Source organism: Patiria miniata, unplaced genomic scaffold (genome assembly GCF_015706575.1).
Source record: "Patiria miniata isolate m_02_andy unplaced genomic scaffold, ASM1570657v1 HiC_scaffold_24, whole genome shotgun sequence".
NCBI classification, from domain to species: Eukaryota; Metazoa; Echinodermata; class Asteroidea; order Valvatida; family Asterinidae; genus Patiria; species Patiria miniata.
In genome coordinates this window covers 14,354,298-14,379,306 of record NW_024037063.1, presented here as the reverse complement: position 1 = coordinate 14,379,306, position 25,009 = coordinate 14,354,298, and the positions used below count along the sequence as shown (strand labels likewise).

Here is a 25,009-nt window from a genome sequence, read left to right as displayed (position 1 = left end):
GGAATGTACAGCTGAAGCTTAGCTGAAACTTCATCAGGTTAGTTGCTCAGTATCCTTCATTAGATTTTGAACTCCTTTGTTGCTTCAAACGAACAAAATGCACAAATTACAAATGATGGACTGTAGCTTTAAACGGAACGAACAAATAAAAAAAACTCGGCACTGTTTGGTTACAAGGATGCTGTTCATTCATCAATCTATCAATCCCTCAATCATGTCAATTAAAAGCGATGACTTCCTTTATTTAATGGTGTACCACTCTGATCATCTTAGTGAAGAAGGCTGTCACATGTAGCATTCAAACAATACAGGAAATAGATTGATACATGAGCCAAGTAAGCAGTACTACAAGATAAAAAGTAAAAGGAAGTAATAGGTTTATTTGTGATCCTTCATGATGATTACCATATCACTGTATCAGCCTGAACGTGTGATGAACAATGATAACTGAAATACCCATAAGACAAGTTTATTTGACTGCTAATGTCATGACAATTGAAGTTTCCTGACATTTAAAATTCATGATACATGTACATGTCATCATCAGTGTATCTGTTCAAGTTCAATGTTTGGTCATTTCCCTTCAAACGTGTGTAACTCAGTACCAAAGTCTGTATTTCTTTGCAAAAGCGTCATCTCATAATTGTTATAAGATGGAATTTTGCGTTGGGGTGATAAAAATCAAATTAGGTTTTGCCCTTCACCGACGTTTTTAAACACTGTATACTCAGTGTGTTACCTCCCGAGTGAAAGTTGGAAAAAAAAATTGTATTGTTACAAACATAAAAGAAGCAAGCTACATACATGTACACACATACATGTACATGTAGGGTGTTTCATCACTCGTTTGGCATTTTCTATTTCCTCTTACAAACTTTATCAATATGCTTGTACAGAATATTTTTATGTCGTTTGGTGAGACGTGTTCTATGAATCTACGCGGAACTGAACTTTCCGCAAAGGTCAACTACTGCAGCATTACCAACACAAAACAATACATCATTTTGAACAACTACGGAACCATTCATATTCAAATCCATTTTCAATAGCACTGCGTAGGTGTTCTGCGTGACTGGTTTTACTTTTCTAGCTCGGGCACTCCTATATGTAGTTTGCACCAGGAAATACAACAGAAATTTGTGCATACCTTCAATGTTCCTGTAAAATGCCTAGTAATGTTGTTGCTGCTGTGCAGCTCCAAATGTTCCAAGATAGATTCAAAATGTGTTTGATTTTCTTGGCTTTTCTAGCATGTGTCGAGTACACCATTTTCTGCGATAAACTTTGCAAGAGCAATTTCCTTACATTAGTTTAACCATTATTCAAAAACTTAGTCCCCAAAAGAGAGCCTCGTGGATGGGGCACACAGCGTCTGCGTTCTGTACTGGTTTGGGGGCGAAGTACGCACGACTTCCTGCAAGTGCCAAAGCTATTTAGCCACAGCGTCTTCGCCTGAGCATCAGGCGTCGCCGGCACGCGAATATGTTAGACTTGCAATGATCTCCCAGACTTATCCCTGCCTCCAATAACTTTGAATCATTCGAAATACACAGTGGATGGACCGGGAACCAGTCTAGGTCTCCCCCAACTCTCCTTTTCTGGTCACTCACCACTGTGGCCCGGGTTCGATTCCTGGCTCAGACCATATGTAAGTAGAGTGATGTGGTCTTTGGTTTTGAAGGACTTTCTGGTGCTTGTGCGAAAAACGCTCTCCTCCCACCACTGTCCGTTGCCCGGGTTCGATTCCTGGCTCAGACCATATGTGAGTAGTGTGTTTGATTCTCTCCTGTGCCACGAGGGTTTTTCTCTGGGTTCTCCGGTTTTCCTCCCTCCGCAAAAATTAAATACTTTTAATTTGGCTGTGCTCAGTGGTCATACATGGCAGCACAGGTGGTCTGCATGAGAGGTTTTACTTCTCTATCTGTGGCTGCGTGGCACTCCTACATGTACGTGTACTTTGCACCAGGAAATACAACACAAATTTTAAGCCAGTGAATTTCCCTATATGTAGTGTACACAAAGCAGAATATGGTGCATTTAACTCATTAGCCATAATTCTAGCCCTATTCTTCTGTAGTCATGGAATGTCTTTGGTTTTAACATTAAAGCTACATTCCATCATTTGCAGCTATCCGAAAAGTAACTGGCGTAATTATTGTTGAAAAACATACTTGGTTGAAAGATAGTAAGGGGACTAAACTCTCTGTGAAATTATTCTTTCTGGCAAGCTGTCATTTTGAAGTAATCAACGAAAGAAGGCCTTTCCAATGGTGCTTCTTAAGACGCACCGTACGAAAATTTAATTAGTAGTTCGTTTTGTTATTCGGCGAAGTGCGCGCAAGCATTGGCACGACGCACACGCACCCCCGGTTGCTATAATTCGTCTGATCAGTGTGCGACATCGCGTAGCTGCAATCGGCTCAGCGAGAATGTGTCTCGGACGCTGAATTCAGGCCAAATTCGTAACATGATTCAGCAACTTTTGATTTGAAATTGAGATCCTAGAATGCTGTTTTTCTTGAAATATACAGCTGAAGCTGAGCTGAAACTTCATCAGGTTAGTTGTTTAGTACCCTTCTTTAGATTTTGAGCACTTTTGTTGCTTCAAAAATGAACAAAATGCACAAATTACAAATAACGGACTTTATCTTTAAGTTGTTCTATGCATGCACCAAGTTTCGTAATTTTTTTGGGTTGGAATCCCCACGGCTTTGAGATGGTCAAAATAACCTGGCTCCTGTAGGGTTAAACCAAGTAAAATAAGCTTTTTAACTGGTCAATTACTTTTTCGGATAGCTGCAAATGATCTACTCCACTACATGTGAACATTGTCATTTAATCATATGTTTGCACTAAGCGTGTATTTTTAAATTTGTTTTCAGCAAAGTTGTAGATATGCTTTCAAAATCTGATGGAAATGGTGATGACAGCTGGAAACAAAAGTATCAGAAAAAGAGTCAAGAAAATTATCCAACAAATTGGTAAATCTGCCATCTCATTTCAAAACCCCTGACGAGAATCTATTGTTTCTTTTCTACTTGGCCTTAACGGTAGTCATGTAGGTGCACTTTGATAAATTAAGTAAACAAACTGTGATCAGAGCAAAATAATAAACTTCCTCGATTGTGTACAAAGTCTATGGAGAGTCAAGAAAATTTTCTAACTATTTCCTAACAAATTTGGAAATGTTTCTCAGTCCCAGATTCATGACTTATCATCATTTTTGCAATGAATGACCTTCACTGAGATGATATAATTTATGAAGAAAAAAGTGGCGTCAGGTTGCAACATTCTTTCCTTATGTTCTTTTAAGTCTGTTGATGGGTTTTGAGGTTGAGGTTTGGATAAAATCAACGAACAAGACACTGGCTGACATACAATGTATATGCACAAACATGAAATGCAAAAAAAAATGTTGTAAAAAAGGTAGGCCTAGGCCTAATTAAGGGGAATTTCTTTTTTTCAAGTTTTAAACCCAAGTAATAAGTATTGTTGAAAATTAATAAACTAGAGATATTGCAATTTCAGACTGCTTGGGTTTCAAAAGTTACTTTGAAATAATATAACAAATTTGGGAATTGAAAACAATACAAATATCAGCCACCCCCCCCCCCCCACCCCCAACAAAAAAAAGTAAGAAGGGAGGGGGGGGGGGAACAAAAACGCAGTGGCTATTGTTACGGCAGCCGTAACGCATTTCCCATTTTCTATCGTTACGGTAGACTGCAACCTGGCAACTTTTATAAAAAAAACATGACAAGAAAATATAAAATTAGAAGGAAAAAAGTGAATTTGAACTTTATGAAATTCGGACTTTATTTCCCTTTTAAAAAAAATCCTCCAAAGCCTCAGGTTAGAAAAGGAAAAAAATTCGAGTGCAAAACTGAAATTCGAACCCGCAACCTCGCGGTGCAAAATCCTACCCTCTATCGGCTGAGCTGGCGCACTGCTCGATGAAACGTGGGGAAACAAATAATTATATACCTGCGTGCGTATCAAAAAAAAATCGTAGAGGGCGCTAAACAACGAGTGCCGTAACGATAGCCACTTCGGAACAAAAAAAGTGTAAAACTAAAAGTTAGCCAAAGAAGAAAACGAAAAACCTTAACCTTAAATAAGCCACCTTTCCCACCGTCAGATCGCCGGCAGGTACGTGCCAGGCCAGCCGGTCATCGTGCACCCTATCCCCAGTACCACTACCAGCAAGTATTAAAGTCATAAACACTGACATTTTCTGCTCTTAACCCCTAGTTATTTCCCATGTCTCCAATGGCCACTCTCTGAACATGATAAATGACTGACAAGTGATATGCAAGGTTACCTTTCAAAAACTAAGTAAACTTACACAAAATCCAAGACTGTCAAGTGGTGTCGTCTGGAAATTGAGCTCTGAAACTTCCGCGCTGCTGTTGTGTGACTTGTTATCATGGAGGAAGAAAATAGATGTACATGTACGTACGTAGCTACTACTACTAGTGCACAGTACACGCAGCTAGCTAGTTTATTATTTTTCCCAAAGTTATTTTTGACAAGTTATTTCCTTGTTACGGTGTCCTCGAATGGCCATTTTTTTATTTAATAAATAAATTTGTTGCAACAACTGCCGGAGAGCAGTTGACTGTATAAACATCATCAAATAAATGTTTTGTGTGTGTTCTGGGTGTGTGTGTAGGTTGGTATAGTGAAGGTGGGGGGGGGGGGGGGGGGTGTACAAGCATTACATACGCTGTGTGGACTTCCGAACAAAAGAGGTCCACATAAACCAGGTAGCAGCGACGTTGTGTGGACTTGCCCACGTCCACACAATGTTTCCCCATTTCTGGAAAACAGGTTTAGAGGCATTTTTTTCGGTAAGGTTTATCTGTGGCAGCATGAAGAGAAACACTAAAGGGAATCATAGGGAAAAATGGGTTGAAAGAGTTTTCACAGTTTGAGAAAAATGAGGTTTTTTTCACTGGTTTCTACACGAAAGCAATGGAAAGTGCACACAAGGTATGTAACGTACGTAGGTCTGGGTGGTGGTGGTTGGGGGGGGGGGGTAGCTCTTGTCTGGATCGAGATCACGAAAACATGCAATGTAAAAATATGCACATTTTGTCTCCCATATGTAATCAGTACTTTTTAACAGTTTTTTTTGGGGGGCCATTAAGGGTATTTTGACGTCTTTTTATTTTATTTACAAAAGCAAATGTCCATATTCATCAGCAAAGGTGTGATGTCATTGCAGGCAGAAACCTCAATGTTACAGCTTTTACAGCGCTGTTTAAAAACTTGCCGGAATTTCGGATAGTTTTGCTGAAATTTTCTGTTCTTTTGTTATTTCTTGCTGTGTTGTAAGGTTCACAATACGCCAGCTCGGTATTCCAACTGCGCCATGTGTGCTCATCAAGATATGAAAAATTGTTTATTTTATTTTATTTATTTCGTATTTACCCTGCAATACTGTTTCCCAGAGGTGCCCAGCAACTACAATGCCATTTGTTAAAATTACAAATAACACTCTGCCATTCGTTGAAATTACAGTAGAGATAGAAAAATACGGGGTACAAAAACACACTGATATACATGTATATAAAAATAAACCTGGACCAGCCAAAAGAAACAAACAAACAAGCACATTTTTCTTTCGGGATAAACTTTTCATGGTATGCATGCAAAAGCATAGCGGGGTACCAGCAAAATTGAAGAGATCGTCGTGGTCTGAAGTAACAATTTGTAAAAAAAAAACAAACCACGTTTGAACAAAAAAGTGATTTAAGGTGTCTGGTGATGTGTCCAATCTTTTGTGCGAATGAAAGTTTCCATCCATTTTCAATTGCACGACAAATTACAGAGAACGCAGATTCGTTGCCACATCCCCCATAGCCTTGTGTGTATTTATCTCCCGCGTTTATCCCGAAAAATAAAAATTCATCGAAACTTCTTGTGCACCAGACTATTTTGGAATACCGAAAAACAGAAAATCCTTAAACTGAGCAGTGCCCTTCTGAAATGACGTCGCAGCAACAGCGCCCTTAGTTGTTCAGAAAAGCAAGGACAATTTAAAATGTTTAAAAAGGCACTTTTTAATGAAATTAATCAATAATGGATGTCGAGTAGTTTTCACACATTTGAGAGGGGTAGAAAGTTGCACAAAATTATGTTCCTCAAAAAAAATCACAGGTGCCGGTGTTTCTTTTCTGTAAACATCTTTCTTCTCCTTTACTTGCGAGCACTCAGCACGTACTCCAAACTTAGTTTATCAACAAGATTTCAACAAACACTTACAACTGTAAACGTTTCTATAATAAACTGAGTAATAATGCAATAGGAATATACAAAACATTGCTAGTTTAAAAGCCATGCTCATGACAAACAACCAAGGCCAAGTTCGCGCAAGGACTATAGTTGACCAATGGTTAACTAATGTTTGCCCGAACTCTGTCTAGTCGACGGTGGTTGACTACGCTAGTCGACTATATATTTGGAACCAGCCTACTGGGGTTGGTTGCTTCGATGGTAACCAATAGCCGCGCGCATTTATAACGCAAGCAGAGAGCCAGGATCCAGAAGTTTTGCGATGACATTTTGACCAGCGTTTGACTAGAGACGTTCGCACTTTGCTATCAGTGCGCAGGCGTAAGGTACGTCACAAATCAACCACTAGTCGACTAATGGTCCTTGCCCGAACTTGGCCCTAGTTCCGGAACGATAGAACAATGTGGGTTTTTGGACGACATTGTAAACAATCAAGTTAACTATCGAGAAAAATCAAAATTACAATTAAAGAACGGTCATTTCTGCATCACAGTATCTTCGTGACTTACTTTCTACTGCTTTAAATGATTTGAATGGCAAGTTTTTGGGAGCATGATGAAATAAGTTGAATTAAGTGCCATTCTGATTTAAAAAAAAAACCAACAATTCTTTCATATAGGCCTACTGTTTGTGTCTATACTTATGATTAAAGCACGTCTTCAGAAATAGTTTCTGTAAATCAAATTTACAATAAAAAAAAATACAAAACGGTAATTTCTGCATGATCACAGTATCTTACTGACTTATTTTCTGCTACTTTAAATGATTGAATGGCAATTGGGAGCATAATGGAATAAGTTGAAGTGTCATTCTGCTTAAAAAAAAATCTTTCATACAATATGTGTCTATCCTATGATTAAAAACACAGAATGCCCGAAAAGTCTTCAGAAATAGTTTCTGTAAAGTGTCTCTTGTCAGTCTCGAAATTCAGACAAGGACACTTTTTCCAAAACAAAACGGGATACCAGGTACAACTTTGCAATTGCAAGATGATATATTTTTTTAGTACAGATAATAAGCTTATCCTCCATTCAATAACGAAGACTCGGCATCATGTCTTACATCTCCGATTGTTGCACCCCAACGACTCCAGATGCTGGGGAAAATAAAAGTATAAGAAGCAAACCTTGAATGATCTCCACTGTTTCAACATTATGAAAATGATAAAAAAGACTTTGCAATAATAGTAACTACACAAACAAAATCCGAAGTAATTACACAGAAACGAAAGGAGTACTGAAAAGATGAGTAATTATGTTTCCGTATATAATTCACAAAATAAGAGATTAAGTGACTATGATAGGTTGGTTAATCAAATGTTATCAAATAATCTACACTTTTGTAGAGAGTTTACAAGAAAATGTATGACCAGAACTTTACCAACCTGCCATCATATCCTCAGTCTTTTCAATCTTCTTCATGATCAGGTCAGTTCGTCGCTCCTCAACTTCTTTTCTAGCCGACTTGGCTTTCCTGTAAATCACTATGGCGACAATGACAAAGATCAGGAGGACCACCACACTGACTACACACACGAGAACGGTGATGGATGTACTAGGGTAGCGGATGTAGCCGATATCAAAAGCCAGGTGTGTGCCATGAAACACCTGCACGAGAACAATTCAAATATTTTTGTTTTATATCAAAAGGTGTGTGTGTGCACTGGAAAATAAGTCTTGAGATTATGATGGAGTTTATTTCCTGAGTGACGATTGTTTTTGGATATATTATGGGTTTTTTTCATAATGTTCTGAAAACCTTTGAAACAAACTTTGAATAGCGATTCATAACATGAGAACATGGTCCTATAACTCCTCTCGTTTTATAGTCGTTTATCTATATTTATTACACAAGGGTTTGGGGAAATCGCCAAGCCCTATTAATCTTTTTTTAAAGTGCCCAAATCTTGCCACAATTAGCTAATAATTCCCATTTTAAAAATTTGACAAACAGTTTGGTATTACCCGGGGCATCAAATAAGTCACATCGATATTATCATTGGATAACCAGCACTTAAAAGAAATACAATTTCGCATGATTGTTTTCTGCTCTGACCGCTATACAATGGGCGATCTACTTCCATTATAATAACAGAATAATTCTCACCCGAACAAACGGGAGATTTTTGTCAGTTTTCTTGCCCAGATTATCGCCCGCTTCAGGTTGTGTTTGCGGCAGTACGCAGCCCAACAATTTCCTGGAACGAGTAACATTGGCACAAACGTCGGGTCCGATGTAAACGGTGATTTCCTTTGCGGTTATTGCAAGATCAAGGAGGTCTCCCTGTTCAGAAAAAAACAACAGAGAAATGAACATGAAAATGTACCAATCATTTTAATAATTTGTCACATTCTTAATTCTGATCAAGTTGTTATCGACTCAGCTCTATTCAGTGGAATGGTGTTGTCTGAAAAAAATCCCTTTTCGCTTCATTGCTCATCGTGCCTATCAATGTTTTTCAATGTTCATTCCTCCCAATGGTCATACACTGTTATTTCGGTTGTGTACTATATGAACCTAGCAACCAGTTGTGTAAAAAAATTGAACAAGTTGTGCAATATTTTACACAAGTTGTGTAAACAACAGTTTACACAACGGGTTGCTAGGTTCATATAGTACACAACCGTTTGATTTTATACAACCGAAATAACAGTGTATTTACTGAGAAATTTTAAACACATCGTAGGCCTTTTGTTATATATCAACTGGTATAAAGAAGGCCGAACAATACTTGATTGTCCATAATAACACGGTATAATCCCATTGACACATAAAAGACATACCCAAGACACCTACAATGAAAGACCCAAAGGCTTCAATTAAAAAGTCATACATCCATAATTCTGTGACTCCGAATTCCAAACTTACACGAAGAAGCAAAGTGTCTCCATCCTTGTGAGCAATCCCATCTTCATATTTATACACCGGATCGTCAAAAGCGAAATATCGAGGATTCTGATGATACTCTAGCAATGTACAGAAACTAGGATCCGAACACCAGGCACGAAGGGCCGTCACACCGTCAAGGATGAAGCCCGTAGAGGTGTTCAAAAAGGCATCGTTAGAAAGTAAATGGCTTGGAAGAGCAATGCTTGGTGAGATGCAGTACATGACTTCGTCACTTTCTATGCTGCAATCCTGAAAATAAGTTAAGATATACACAAAGAAATATTTATAAGTATTAAAACAACAAAAACAACAAGTATCAAATTAATAAAAAAACTCATTGAATTTGAAAAAAAAGCTCGAATGTAGAACTTACACGTTATCTTTGAAACAAAATTTGAAACTTTAGATGCATGGGTTTGGAGAATGAATAAGAGAGTGCTGTGTTTTTTTGTTTTTTTGGTTTTTTTTGCATTTTTTGTGATTGGCAATGTTCTGTTCACGAATTTGTGACTTATGTATTTTGTCTTTTGCTCATATCTTACCTCAATAAATTCCTGTTGGTTGCTTTGTAGGGTAACTATTATCTGAGGTCGTTGTATGATAGAGAAACCAGATCCCCTGACTTCAAGCTTTCGCCCACCCCTAAATAAAATGAAAATTCTTCTCACTGACATAAATGTGGTTAGGAAATGTTCACAAAGTAGGAGAAAATAAGACATATGATAAAGCAGAAGATGGAACGACTTCAGTCGGAGGGAAGGGAGAGCGACATAAAAAAAATGGAGTACAGGAAAATAATCTTGAAGTGCTTGGTACTACTGCAAATCCCAAGATAAGGCTAAGCCACAAAATCAACATTTACATTATCGTAAATGAATAATTAGTAAATGCTTTAAGCATGACTTTCTCGCCGCTTTTGCCTACAGAAACCTAATCAAGCCATCAGCTGAACATCTGGAAAGTTTGCGAGTGTAAAGCGATTATGTTCACTTAAAAGAATTATAATCCTTTGGAAGATGGTCTGTCATTAAATCAGTCAATACAGACTATGTGATAAAGTATCTTGTCAATATGACAACATAAGATTCGAGACACCTCTCTCAAGGCTTTTTAGCACGACAACTTTGTGTTTTCCTGCAAGACGCTTAATCAACACCTATATAATTCTATAACAACCATTATAACTCCATTTGACTTACGCCAAGATGCTGGTTGAAGGCTCGATTTCCTCCACCGTTGGATCTTGGGTATAACTAAACTGCCCTTGAGAAAACCGAACGGCACCGTCAAAGAATATGTACAGTGACCAGGAACCAAGTTGGTTGACCCCTGATGTTTGGCAGATAACGCTGTTGTCATTAACCTGGGACCTGGTTGGAAATGGATTATTAATTCACACAAGATGGACATTGGAATCAAAATTGTTGTTTTAATTACAAATATTCTAACATACAACATTGTGCGTTTTGTAATGGCGAGCAAGGCTTAAGGAAATGTAAGATATTATCAAGATATTTATTTCTATGAAACCCAAAAGTCACCGACGTCTGGCACGATACCTGTCGAACAAGCAAGGTGTACTGCCGATGGAAACATAAATATTTCTGCCGGTATCAAGGGATTCACCGGAGATTGTCACCCGTGTCCCGCCGGATTGTGGGCCAATCTTCGGGCTAAAATCAGCTAATACTGGGTCCTGAATGAAAGTGAAAAATAAGTTGAATTTATAAATAATTAATAAGAAATAATTTTAAGCTTGCACGATCATAAAACTTAATATCTGCTTAAAGGGCAATGAGATGAATTGTTCTTAGGAACACATGTTGTGTACGGTAACTTTCTACTCCTCTTAAAATGTGTGAAAACTATTTTGGTAAATTTTATTGAAAAGTAGACTTCTTAAAACATTTAAAATTGTCCATGCTTTTCGGACAACTGAGGGCGTTGTTGCTGTGATGTCATTTCAGGAAGACACTGTTCATTTTAGGTGATTTCTGTTCAAATTGTGAATCCCAAAATGTGTTCACTGAAAACATAAATTTAAGGGAAAAGTTTGCTCATCCACTTAACTGCTATGTCTTAACACAACTACGAATCACCAAAGAGAACAAAATTTACAACAAAAAATTTCCCAAACTCTGGCAACTTTTTGAGCTGAAATAGCTGTAAGGTTTCTGCCTGAAATGACATCACACTTTTCCCCTTTTTATGGAAATTCGCATTAGCTTAAAAACCAAAGAGGCACACAAAAAAACATTGCAAATGGCAAAATGAAAATTGCAAATGAGGTTAAATGGGATACAAAGGTGCTTTTCAAGAGTTGCATAAAACAAATTATTTGCATGGATGCTTTAATATTCCCCCCCCCCAAAAAAAAAAATAACACCAAACTTGTGGTGAGATTTATAGAGGGGTACCTTGTACTGGAACGTAACATATCCATGGCTTAACTGCGATGCACCATTTGCGCCAGTAAGACTCATTCGAAGTAGCTGCGGTCTTGCATCATAACTAGGTCTAGTCTTACATTTCACACTGTAAGTTAAAAAATAGCATCAGAATAACCCCAAAATGACCACAGCGTATTTTGAATGATTAATAAAAGTATAATTTGCATAAACCAAAGTTGTCATCTGCCTTTGAAGTGTTACAGACTGTGCCGAAAATAACATTCTTCGATCTTATATTGAAAGAATTATTCTTTCAAAATAAGATGGAAGAATATTATTTTAGGTACAAAAATGCTTTGGTATTGAGACTTTTTTGTCAAATTGCTCCTCCTTATCATTTATGTTGGTGCTTTGATGTGCAAGTAAATGTACCTGTTTCTATTAAAAGAGGTTTATTACAATTTAATGTGAGGTTTATTATTATTCAATGTGATGTGCATTAAATTACCTGGCGCCGGTTTGGTAGTAGCTCTCCAATCCATATAGGTCACAGGTCTGGCCGCCAACACTGACCTCTTGCACGTCACTGAATCGTCGTCCCATATTCGTGCCCATCACAGTAATTATCGTATTGCCTTCATCAGGTCCAAACAATGGGTGCACCTGTAACAACGTTAAGTCCAGAATTCCCTAGTTAACATGTTCACACATTTTAATTGAGTTTAAAATGCAATTGCTTAAAATGTTCTAATCATGATGTCCGTCCTCTAAAAAGGTCTGGTATCAAGCATGCCGGATACCACTTAAGACAGAAGATCGTGATGTATGTATTTATTCAATTACAGTGAAAATGTCCGACTTCTCATACCTCATATATAACTGGATCGGGGCAGTTGATGGTATTATCCATTGAGACACTCTGAACAGTCGACAAACATGCAGCGCTATCCCATACCCCACAGGTATCCCCACACCACATGCATCCCAGCTCTGCACGGGTAGTTTCGTTAGAAACGCAACGGCTACAGTCAGGACGCAAGACCTCACACTTGTAAAGAGTCACTAGAATGACACAACCAGGTGTCTGCATTAAATGGTATTTCATATTTCCTAAAGCTGGAATATTCTGAAATCACGAAGCTCCTAACTGTCTTTCATTACATTTATATTGATTACCAGCTTCGGATCAGTTGATTCCATATTTGCTTGTGTTTGGTAATAAAGGTAAAAGGTAAAGGAACGAACCTGTTTTCACAGGAACGGAGTGCCCATCTCTCTTTAGCGATTGGGCAAGACTCATATGCTGCTGTGGGGGGATCGCCACACCTCCTCCACAGCGAGTCTGTTACCTTCCCAGCATTGAATAATGCCGGTACCCATTTAACACCTGGGTTGAGAGGAGTAATTGAGGTAAAGCACCTTACTCAAGGGTACAACACGCATGGCCATGATGGGGCTTGAACTCACAACCTCTTGATCATGAATCCTGTGCTCCACCGTTAGACCAAACGTGTCCACGGAACATATTATACGGAATATAAAATCACGAACAAACAAATTATATTTATCGTTTTATGTGCTTCATAGCCGAGTTGAACAGCCAAACCTTGATGACCCAATATGCCATAAACTACATAACAAAGACCTTTAAACTGACCTTTGAACACATGTCTGTCATCTAGACGGTGTATGTTGTTATTCATGTCTGTCCACCACAATGACAGTGTTACGTTCAACTCCTGCTGACTAGTCGAATATTTAACCTGTGGATGTATCAAAAATACCCCATGAGACGAACAGTATTTGAGATTATTGGATTATTACTTAAACAGAAGTTTAAAAAATGTGATAGGAATTTATACCAAATAAGCTAGCAATCGGAACAGAGACAAAAATGATGGTCACAATAGGCACGTACGTCTCAATTATCTACCAGCAAAAATTCAAAAGACTGCCAATATGGGTCAACTCATTGGTAAAAGTCATCGGTAAAATGCACTGCTCACTGATTTTAGGTAACAGGTCACAGTGGCATCCTCTCGGGTTGCATCTACGTACTGATCCATTCCCTCAATGTCAAGACTACATTGGTATCTGGATATCTGAAAAAGAAAGTGTTATGCAAGGATGAAATAAAATAGGGTGAAGCAACTCCAACTTGTACCAGTTAGACTGTGTATATATGAACGAAAAAGCACCCATAGAAGAATTAAGTGAGGAGAATCAATGAAGAAGACAAGCATCCTATAAGCAGCAACAATAACATTGAATATTCCTATTCTGGCTATACATGTATTTATATACAATTGTAACAATCGTGACGTGTGGCTCACTCAAAGGTCTTAGCACGTTGAACCATTGTCGTCTTTCTTGAACAGGATTAAGTGACATATAACTGTCGAGTGTCCATTATAGGATGCTTGTACATAGTATTTTTATATCGTTCGGAGGAAGAAAAACAGGTGTGTCATTGAAAGCGCTAGTGAAAGTCATTACTCGTCGTTCCTTAACTTAATCGGTTCTCACAAACAAGTCACTACTCGCGAGTATTTATTAGTACTCGGCCGGTACAAGTAATCGAATAATTTATTGAAAACCCACGAGTAGCGCAACGAGTAGCATAAATTGATCACGAGTACTCGAGTACTCGCCCAGCGGTAATCGCTACTGATGTAGGATCAACATATGATGAGATTTGGTTATTAACTAAGAAGACAAAAAACCAACTGACCAGTGCTTGACGTGGCAAATTTCGCACGTCAACAGTTACTTTTCTGTTCATGCCACTAGGGATCAGCACTTCATCGTTTTGTTGTTGGAGCTGGGGACATGCGTCAGGACCTTCCATAGACGTTCCGTGGCTCTGGAAAAAACAGTGTGATAGTCCTAATATCGATATAACAGCAATGAAAGTGTATAAAATTATATTTCAGAGTATCGCATCAAAGTATATACATATTTATTGCCCCGCTCGCAACATTCAAATTGTGCCCCTTCTCAAGATGGAAAACTGGCCCCTAAAAAATAATAGTGCTTTTCACGCGAATGGTCGCTGAACTTCCCATCAATAGCAACAGTGCCCCTCTCGCGATAAAACAAATGTCTCTCCACATAACTAGGTAAAAGAAACACAAAAAGCAAGATGGACAACGTATTCATAATTTGTTCTTCGTCATAGTTTTTATAGCGAAATAAACGGGACCATATTCTTTTCCTCCACTTTTACACCGACGGGAGGTGCCCCTTTTTCTAAGCAAGTGACACCCTTTTTTGGTGTTGCCCCCCAGTTTGAAAAGCGTTCCGCTGCCCCTGAATGTGTACAAAAAGGCTATAGTTTGCTCTTCCTTGACATGAAATAATCAGTTTTGTCAAAGTGACTTTCATGTTGCTGCATGTTGCAAACGCATTTTACCTAAAGATACGCAAAACATCAGGTATACTTACATTTTGTCCGGTTACAAAGATCTCATTTGGTTTGGAGCAGTGGGAATTATCATGAGTACATCTGTTGTCAAACAAACACCAATTACAGGCCCAGTCACTTCCAACACAAGATACACATCTGAAATTAAAAGACAAACAGATAAGATTATTAGTGAGTTTCACTGAATCATTCACTTTTCGTAATGTAGGGTCATACCCTTTTAGAATAAGTATACTACAGGGTGGTTACAAACAAAGGAAACTCAAATGGCAGGACCAATTTGTTAATGAAGTTCTACATTAAGAACTTTTAAAATCTAGGATATTAAAGCCCAATTAATAATCTTTCTTTTAGTACAAGAATCATTCAAATCACTCTTGTACCTTTTAAGTTACGGAATTTTAAACACGACCGCCGTTTTAAAGTTCTGTCCATGGATCACAAAAAAAATGTTCTTTCAGCAAAACGAAAACAATACACAACATCCCTATGTGAAATGTTTTCGTTTTGCTAAAAACACTGACCTTTTGTTACCTGTGGACAGAACTTTAAAACGGTGGTTGTGTTTAATATTCCGTAACTTAAAAAGTACATAAGTGATTTGAAAGATGTTTGTACTAAAATAAAGTTTATGAATATGGCTTTTATATCCTAGATTTTGAAAGTGCTACACGCAGAACTTCATTAACAAATTGGTCCTGCTATTGGGGTCTCCTTTTCTTTTTTGTTACAAAATAAGCACGGTAGTAAATCCCATTGGTGATAAGGAGGATATGTCCCGCCTCTCACTTTTGAAAAGGAGGATAAGCCGTGAAATCATCTGATTTGTGTGCCAAATACACAATTAGGAAAGAAATGTAAATTTACCCTGTCTGGACCGGGTTATTATCGGTTTTTCTCTGGACCGATCGAGGGAGGCACATTGTTCCCAACCCTAATTTCCATGTTCATTCGCCGATTTTCTTAAATTTGGTAGGAATACTGGTGGCCGGTTATCTTTAATGTGAAGTCATTTGGTTACGATGCGGTGAACAAAAGACAGCACTTTATAACATTTTGTGCAAATGTTTGGTCAAAACATTACTTTTTGAAAAAAAAATGTTCTTTCACATTTGTTATAAACACACACACGGGGTTAATATCATCAAATAAGACCACTATAGACATCAAATGTCTACTCTAGAGGGCGCTATACCAAATTCCAAGGAATGCGGCTACTTACGTTTTGTGGATGTCACATTCGTAGAAAATGATGTCTTTATGAACAAAGTCCTTATCTGTCTCTGTAGACATAACGCTCAGAGAAACGTTCACGTGATCTTTTGAGTAAATAAACAATACGTATCACAAAAAGGTATAGCTAAAATAGTAGCGTTATTAATGTGAAACTAAAATGCAATTGCTGCAATTATTTTGTTTTATGATGAATGTCTTACGATGAACGATATAACTGTTCTTAATTTCTGAACTGATGGGCATTCACTGGAGATGAAAGATCTCGAGCAAACAGTTCTTTTCTCGTTCCTTTCATAGAAAGATTCACTCACAATTTTCACTAAATAAACAAAGGGCATAGTAACTGTTACTCTTCAATTTAATATATGAAAGGCTATTGTTTTGCTTCCAAAATTACTGGAGTAGTGGGGACGGACACAAACAACCGATTCCAATGCTAAGCAACTTTCAAATGTATGCACGTGTAGTTCATGGTGTGTTCGTTTGTCCAGTGTGGTAACATAATTTGACGAGATTTTCATAACATGAAGTGCGTGTTGAAAGCTTAACTTTTGCGCGAGCTACTCGCTAGCTGCCTACCCTGGCTATTAAAGGGAAGTTTGCTAAATTATTGCTTTCAAGTATAATTTCCATAACAAAGACACTGAACCTATCTGACCGCTATAGCATTTATAGAACAATCTGGCGGTGGTAGTTATTTCTAATGATATGGGGGGGGGGGTCGTGCGTACATAACTGGCGCAATACCCCCTCCCCGCCTCCCCCACCTTGGGTACGGGCATGCTAAGTGACCAAAGTTGGACTACAGCAAGAACCTACATGTCTTTTTGAGTATGCAATATATCATCCTCTGCCCCTTTACTTGCCCTCATCATCCACTGATGAAGTAATGAGGCTCTGCCTCTTCAAGCCTTACCTCCAGTGAGTATTGCAGGTATGTTGTTTGCTGGTGGTGTCCTGCAATCGAAGCTATCTCCATTGTAGTTGGTTGCTTGGCTGCTGAACTGATCACCAAACCTACACACATAATGCTCGCCATCAAGCAGATCTGGTAACTGCTGCACTGTCAACGTTATCTAGGGAGATGTTGGGAATCACATTAATTATTTATTAAACAATTCATAATGTGCTGTGCATGTTTTAATTTCACAGTTTTGTTTCTTAAACACTGCAGTCTGGAATGCTTGGAATTGTCATAAAGTTAATGAACAGCAGACTGACATATCACAGCACCCCACCCTATAACATGTTTGAGACTGCTTTCCAAAATCCCAATTATATAAAGGTCATCTCAGTCTGGGATCCTCTTCTTCAGAATTCTTATCTGCTGATGCATTTTGCAAACTTTTTTGCATTTACTTTTTTCTTCGCACACTCAGTGTTTTCAAAACATTCCCTGTCTATGATGTTTTTGGTAACTTGAATTTGTAGGCCTACCTGTTGGTCAGCGAAAGTGACCGGTAAAACGTCATCTGGAGTGACATTAGTTATCTCAATGCATTGCACATCATTGTAGGCAAGCCAACGTGTTGACACATCATACAGTGGACATTCAGTGTACCTTGCACACCTTTGAAGGGAAAATTAGATTTCAGTTACTCCGATGAGCTCTTTGTAAAAAGAAATCATATAAGTCATCAAACAAGTCTAGCTTTGTGTCCAACAGTAACTGACTAAAGATGGACTGACATTGTTGCATGTTCTACTAAAACCTAAAAGAAAGAACAACATTCCATGTGATTTACCTTCTTTCCAGAGTGCACCATCCACAGTATGGGTCTCCATCATTCCCTGCATCAGTCCCATTACACATCTCACAGGTTGTGTACTGACCACAATTCTCAGCACGCATCTTGATCAGCTGATAAGAAATAATTACATTTAACTTAAGACCAGGCATTTAAGGTATCTAAGTATGCAAATCATTACAATTGGACAATGAAGCCTGTTTCACACTAAAAGTTTTGCAGGTGACCATTACTCTTAACTGGAATTCTCTTTTGTTTATTACATTCCTTTTAAGACTTGCAGGTTTCAAACAAAGTTACTTCAATAATATTTAACTTTTGAATGTTGTTTACCTTTTGTTCTGTAAGTATATAAATCTCGGCTGTTGTTTCGTTGAGCATGACATCTCTCATCACTGGATTATTATCAAGTGTTACCTGTTCATACAATCTGGCAAAAGAAACATCCTCAACGTGCACCTGTCGAATAAGATACACATTAATTAGTGTACTCCTTAAAAAGTTATAAGGCGGAACAGCAGTCTTTGGTATACTTATCTGGAGTATATCATCTGTTTCATCGTTTCCTTAAGCTAACAAAGGCAATAAAATTGTACATTTCTGATTTTCGGTGAAGAAGGGAAGGTGTCAGTTTAATCCATCAACACAATGATTGATTGCAGGCTACAGAGAAAGCGAACCCTTTATCACAGAGATTCTGATGTATTCTGTCTGTATGATATTGACTGTATTGCTCATACAAAGTTATATGTGCTTGCAAACAAATTTGATCACTTATCAAGACGCAAAAGCGCGATCTTACTTAGCAGCCATTAATACAGACAGTAACTTTTGGGTGACAAATACCTTCAAGAGTTGCCCTTCTGTTGTTCCGATGAAAGCCACGGTGTGGTTGAGTTCAGTGCTGGTGATAATGGACGATGCTAAATGGCCTGGCAGATGCACGACTGATGTGCCAGGAACTGCAGTTATCCCAGTGGCATATCGGTAATTGTTCCCTGTATTGCAGAGATACGGCTCGGGGTCGACACCTCCCTAGAAAATGAACAGAACTGAATTACCTTTCCATATTTTCTACATTCACACACATTTGTTCCCGCACACTCTAAATCTTGGGAAATGTATATATGTTTAAACTTATGAATGACCTGATGCTATATACCTGTATACGTTCATGCATTTTATTTTCCGCCGGTGTTCATTCGTATTCAACGAGAAATTCATCTCGAAGTAATCTCTTTCAAAACCCATAATCGACCCACTTTGTTTAAAAATGGACCATTACAACGCGGCATCAAATTCTGGAATAGCCTTACATAATACCATAAGATTGTCGGCGTCCCTTAATGAATTTTCACACAAAAACTCAAAATCAATCTGATGACAAACTTTGTATACTTCAATCCTTTGTTATGGTCTGATCTCCTGTTGTTTTTCATTGTATTGTGTTGTTAATTGTAGTCTTGTAATAAGTGTCTTGTCCTTACCTTGTACTTTTATGTTTTATAATGTTAATGTTATTGTAATGTAACTACAACAAGGGTGATATAGGAGACGGGATAGAGGGAGATATGAAAGCCCTTGCCTTTTCTTGACCCCCTATGCTGACATTTCAGTGTATCCATCTTAAAACAAGTTTATCCAAATTTAATTAATGAATGTTAATGTCAGCATGAATAAACCAAAGAAGACTCAGTGAAGACAATTAAAGCTTGCTTTAGGTAGTTTGAGTATGTAAACTCAAGGTTTTAGTAACATGGTAAACTAAGTAATGTCTGTCACGAGCCAGTGTGGCCCATCAGGCCGGCGTTTATCTCCAGTTTCAGACGCATGAAACGAATATTGCTACTCCCCCTGGATGGGATGCTAGTCCATCGCAGGTTACTCCCAGCTAATGCCGGTACCCATTTATACTCCTGGATGGAGAGAGGCAAGTGGGAGTGAAGTGGCTTGCCCAAGGACACAACATAATGACCAGCAGCTGGATTCGAACTCCTCTGATCATGACTCACTCACGAACCCCACCAGGCCTAACTCTTCAGTAATTTGCACTTCTAAATTCAAAATGTATTACATGTGAATTGATGCAGTGAACCAGTCTGCTGTGGAACTGGATTAGGTCTGGTTCCAGCTTGGTCCCTTGCAAACACAGCATAATAATAACTAATTCTTGTATAGCGCTATTTCTAAGATGCGCGCACAGTCCTTCTGCATGCACTATGTCTTATAATAGAAGAACCGCTGAAAAGTTTGTGTTACGCGTGCGTGTTCCATCTTAATTTGAGTCAAGTTTGCTTGAAGATAAACTCGAAACACGGAAAATGTAGTGCATCTTGTGTCCCACACATCACTCGAAGGTGCACTACATTAGACTGTGTTCCACTCGCGCTAGTGGGATAACTAATATTGCAGTAAACCTCAATTAAATAATGTACCTGAGTACCACAGTTTGATCCCGTGAATATGCCTATTTTATAGGCATCACCACTCTGAATACATCCCCTGACAGCCTCAGTGAATGCAGCTTCAATGTCTCTCATCTTGTAAACACACAGTGCAGAGTCTGCCGTGGGAACTGGATTATTACTGGTTCCAGCTTGTTGGTCCCTTGCAAACACAGCATATAACACCTGATCATTGTCATCCAATGCTAATGACTCCTCCAAACGTGGGCCTGCTGGTCCAACATGAGCAGCCTGTATCAAACTGAACAGTCCACTGGGTCCTCTACACTCAATGAGAATCTCTGTGTAAGAGCGAACATTGTTAATATTGTGGCAGAGGCGAGTTAGTTTTGAAACGTGAGCACTTAATGGTGCCAAATCTTCCTTTTGGAAAGTGGCAAAGTAGGTGAACCCTTTCCAATTAAACACACTGACATAACGGATGGGAAATGGATTGCTACCGTCTGTATAGCCACTTGTGAATTGAACTGTATCTGTTTGAACACCGGCATACATGAACCCTTCACCACTTGAAACCTGGCGTCTTGCAATAGGTGGAATGTCCTGATAGTTTCCCTCAGTAGAATAAGTATTTGCGATATACAGTCTTGGAGTGCTTAGGTTCATACCCACAGGTGCAATAATACTTGCTGTTGATTTCGTACCAAATGCTACAACTCGGCCTCTCCTGCTTCCATCACCTTCTAGATCATCCTGACTTCTCAACTGGCACTGATCTAAATAGGGACGCTCAGTGCCACATGTGATAAGCTTGCCGTCATGCAACGCCAGAACCTTATTGTAACTCAAGCAAGTGTCTTCCGAGCATGTGCTAATGTTAGTGACCTGTTTCAACTCCTTGTTCAGTTTATACAGATAATTCACTGCGCCGACGTAAACGTCTCCCGTTTCTGGGTGCACTGCAAAATGATCCAGCTGAGTTGTCACCGCTACTGTTTTCTCGATAGGATTATCAAATGAGGCTACTTCGTAGTTGGCAAGCGTTCCTCTTCCGCTCCACTCCATACGAACAGACGGGACTAACCCACCAATGAGAAGCAGATGAAATGCCAAGATCAAGATTGGTTTAGCTCTGCCTCTGGTTGCCATGGCTCTTATCTCTTTCTGATCTCAACTGAATTTAAAACACCAGACAGAGTGAGGATCCGTAGTTCTTGTGTTGAATTCTGTGGCATTAATAAAAGGAAGAACAAAAGAACGAAGATTTTATTCAACCAAAGTCATCTTTTTCTAAGACTGTTAAACAATAATAACTTTCTTTAAATGGACGTCTGTATCAGATGTAGTAGTATAAGAAATTAAGTGGAATAAGATATATCTTAATAAAAATTCAATAATGTTATATTCAATCAAGTTTTATGTCATGCCCATACACATGTGTATATATAAAGACTGACAAGAACGATTGACATGTAACTGCAAATCCTTTTATTGGCATTGCAAACTAACTAATAAAAGCGAGCTTATTATGTAAATTGTAGCGTCTTATGTTATAATAAAAAATAATATAATACATCATTTGTATTATACCACACTGTTGTTGCCATGGATTGACCAATCAGGATTGAGGACTCAAGTTTGGTTGATAAATGCGTCTATATATCTATGCCATATGAATATGAAGGTTAAAGCAATTTCTGGTATAGTTCACATAATTTTTTCTGCTAGTTCCTGATATCAAATAAAATAGGTCTAAATTCAATGAATAATATGCTAGTTGTACGCCTTCGAAATATACTATGCTTACCTGTATTCTCACCGTACTCGGTTCCCGCCAGTCTAGAAGAAATATTTTGTTTTCAACCCCACGGAGTACTTACATCCGCACAAATCCAACAGGGTGAAAGCAGCCCTTGGAATATTAGCATTGGTATGCAAATTTAGAAAGCTAGCGCTCCCGAGTCTTGAATCTACTACATGACCTATTATACTGAGGCGGAAATGAATAAGTTTAAAAAAAACTAGCAGGGCTTGGGTAATTGTGAAATTGCCAAACAGGAAAGAAATAATGTACTATACATGTACGTGTATTGTGATTCGGGTAAAGAGGCCACAGAACAAAGTTCAAGCGATTCGAAGCAGACGTCAACTATTACAAAAACAAATAAACAGATCAGGAAATGAAATACAAGAGTATTATAACATTTTGTCAGGCCTTACTTTATTTCGTTGTTGATATTACATGTAACCAGGCGCGTACGCAGGGGGGGTGTTTTGGCTGTTAAACACCCCCCTTTGCAATGTAAAAATATGGAGGGAAAAGAGAGTTATGTGACCGAGCGCGGAACAATTACAAATTATGTGCATTTTCTCAACTTTAAGCTTTGAATACAGAAGACACTTTATAAGAGCAAGAGTATATATAGTCCAGCGGATATGTGACAAAATATCGATGAATTGTGCACTTTTGCATAAAAGCGTGAATCTTTGCACAGATGTTTATATTCATGCGAGAAAATGTTTTAGATGTGGAGCCATTGCAAATTTACCCTTTTAGGGGCGTGGCATCCATTTAAAAAAAGGGGGGCGGGACTTGTCGTGCCCGCAGTAAAAATGGTTTTTCCCACTTGTTACAAAAGCAGGAAACTTCACAAAGACATAATTATATAGATTATTAGTGTTTTCCAGATTCGGAGCCACCACAAAAGTACCTTTTTAGGGGCGTGGCAGCCATTAAAAGAAAAGGGGGGGGGTTTAATTATTATGCCAACTTTGGAAAACATTGTGCCCATATTTCATGAACAAATAAAACGTCCCACAGACGTTTATATTCATGAGAAAAAAAATTCCAGATGTGGAGCCATCTCGAACACACCCTTTTAGGGGCGTGGCAACCATATAGGGGAAAAAAGGGGGCGGGGTTTTCATTATGCCCACCCTGGAAATATTGTTCCCACACTCATAGAGAAATGGAACTTTCCACAAACATTGACATTCATGAGAAAACAAATTCCAGATGTGGAGCCATCTCGAACACACCCTTTTAGGGGCGTGGCAACCATATCAGAAAAAGGGGGGGCGGGGTTTTCATTATGTCCACCCTGGAAATATTGTTCCCACATTAATAGAGAAATGGAACTTTTCACAGACATTGACATTCATGATAAAAACAATTCCAGATGTAGAGCCATTGCGAACACACCCTTTTAGGGGCGTGGCAGCCATATTGAAAAAAGGGGGGCGGGGTTCTCATTATGCCCAACATGGGAAAAGTGTGCCCACATCTCATAAACGAATGAAGCTAATTTCCACAGACATTAATACTCACGAGATAAAAATCACACGTGGAGCCATCGTAAACACACCCTTTTAGGGGCGTGGCAGCCATAATAAAATGGGGGGGGGTAGTCATGATGCCCCTATAAAAGAAAGTTGTGCCTACCTTTCATAAATGGATTAAATTCCACTCGGACAATACATTCATAAAAATCTTTTTTTTTTAATGTGAGGCCATCACAAACCTACCCTTATAGAGGTGCGGCATCCATTTTTAAAAGGGGGGGGGGTACTCAATATGTACAACGTGGAAAATTTTGACCGCGTTTCATATAATAAAATCCACCTCAGATAGCTGTTTAATGTGTTGGAGTAGGGCCGCCTTTATAGTTGGAATTTACTGTTGTCAAACCCTTTGTTTTCTTACACTATGCATTCTGGCCTCATCTATATTAACCCAGTTACTGGTTCTTTCATTTGTAGAATTATTGATAAACTTTCAACTGCATCAATATCTGAATTAGGGGTATAAACTGGGGTACCTCAGTTAGTCCTGGAAAGACTAGTGTTACTTCTTCAAATACATTGTTTCCCCTGCCTTTTTTTCTGACAGACCAAAAGGCATATGCAGTGTCGCACCTGTATAACGTATAATTTTTTTTAGTGGATTTGGTCGGGGTAAAAAAAAACACTCATAAGAGCTTGATATACCATTTTTAAGAGAACAGAGGTGTTGTGTGGTGGGGGTACACAGATTCATTGAATGTGAAGTCATAGTGGACATGTCCACCACTTTGTGAGGCGAGTACATCGTGTTGTTACCCAATCTGCTGTCAATGCAGCGCAACGGGTAAGGGGTAGGGGGATTTTACACTCCCCCCCCCCCCGTAAAAAAAGGATTTCCATGGCCCATTAATGTTAAATGTTAGAGTTTAGGGCTGCCATTGTGTGCTGTGTATTTGTAATTATGAAATCACTCTGGAATTTAGATGTGCATGATAATATAGGTGCAAGTACACACATTGAACAACATAACACGGGTTAGCCTACCGGTACTTACCCATGCTCTTTGGGGTAAGTCATTGTATTACGAAATAATATAGGTTATGGGCCAATCAACATTATAAGAAATCAACAACAAAATATAAAAATTGCAATTGTGGGCACAGTGAGTAGGCCCCTCACACCTCTAAAAGGATGAGTTTGCTGTGGCTCTACATAAGAACTTTCTTTTATAGGGGCATCATGACTACCCCCCCCCCCATTTTACTTTGGCTGCCACGCCCCTAAAAGGGTGTGTTTACGATGGCTTCACGTGTGACTTTTTTTTTCTCTTGAATATTA

The 25,009-nt window shown here is 38.7% G+C and overlaps 2 protein-coding genes across 2 annotated transcripts; both read right to left on the bottom strand.

The window, feature by feature from the left end:
• Window positions 1-7,160: 7,160 nt before the first annotated feature.
• Window positions 7,161-9,428, bottom strand: LOC119732056 (plexin-B-like). Its single transcript, XM_038205425.1, has 4 exons — window positions 9,166-9,428; window positions 8,404-8,580; window positions 7,682-7,904; window positions 7,161-7,393 (listed from the first exon to the last, which is right to left on the bottom strand). The coding sequence occupies exons 1-4, from the start codon at window positions 9,406-9,408 to the stop codon at window positions 7,356-7,358; spliced, it is 681 nt and encodes a 226-aa protein (XP_038061353.1). The 5' UTR covers window positions 9,409-9,428; the 3' UTR covers window positions 7,161-7,355.
• Window positions 9,429-10,381: 953 nt separating this feature from the next.
• On the bottom strand, window positions 10,382-21,539 carry LOC119732302 (plexin-B-like). The gene is made up of 16 exons (XM_038205761.1): window positions 20,420-21,539; window positions 18,831-19,019; window positions 18,318-18,443; window positions 17,982-18,097; window positions 17,674-17,806; window positions 17,153-17,312; window positions 16,223-16,319; window positions 15,021-15,138; window positions 14,308-14,439; window positions 13,583-13,678; window positions 13,234-13,339; window positions 12,445-12,638; window positions 12,085-12,239; window positions 11,604-11,721; window positions 10,746-10,882; window positions 10,382-10,556 (listed from the first exon to the last, which is right to left on the bottom strand). Exons 1-16 carry the CDS (start codon window positions 21,536-21,538, stop codon window positions 10,382-10,384), a joined length of 3,171 nt encoding a protein of 1,056 aa, XP_038061689.1. The 5' UTR covers window position 21,539.
• Between the last annotated feature and the right edge of the window lie 3,470 nt (window positions 21,540-25,009).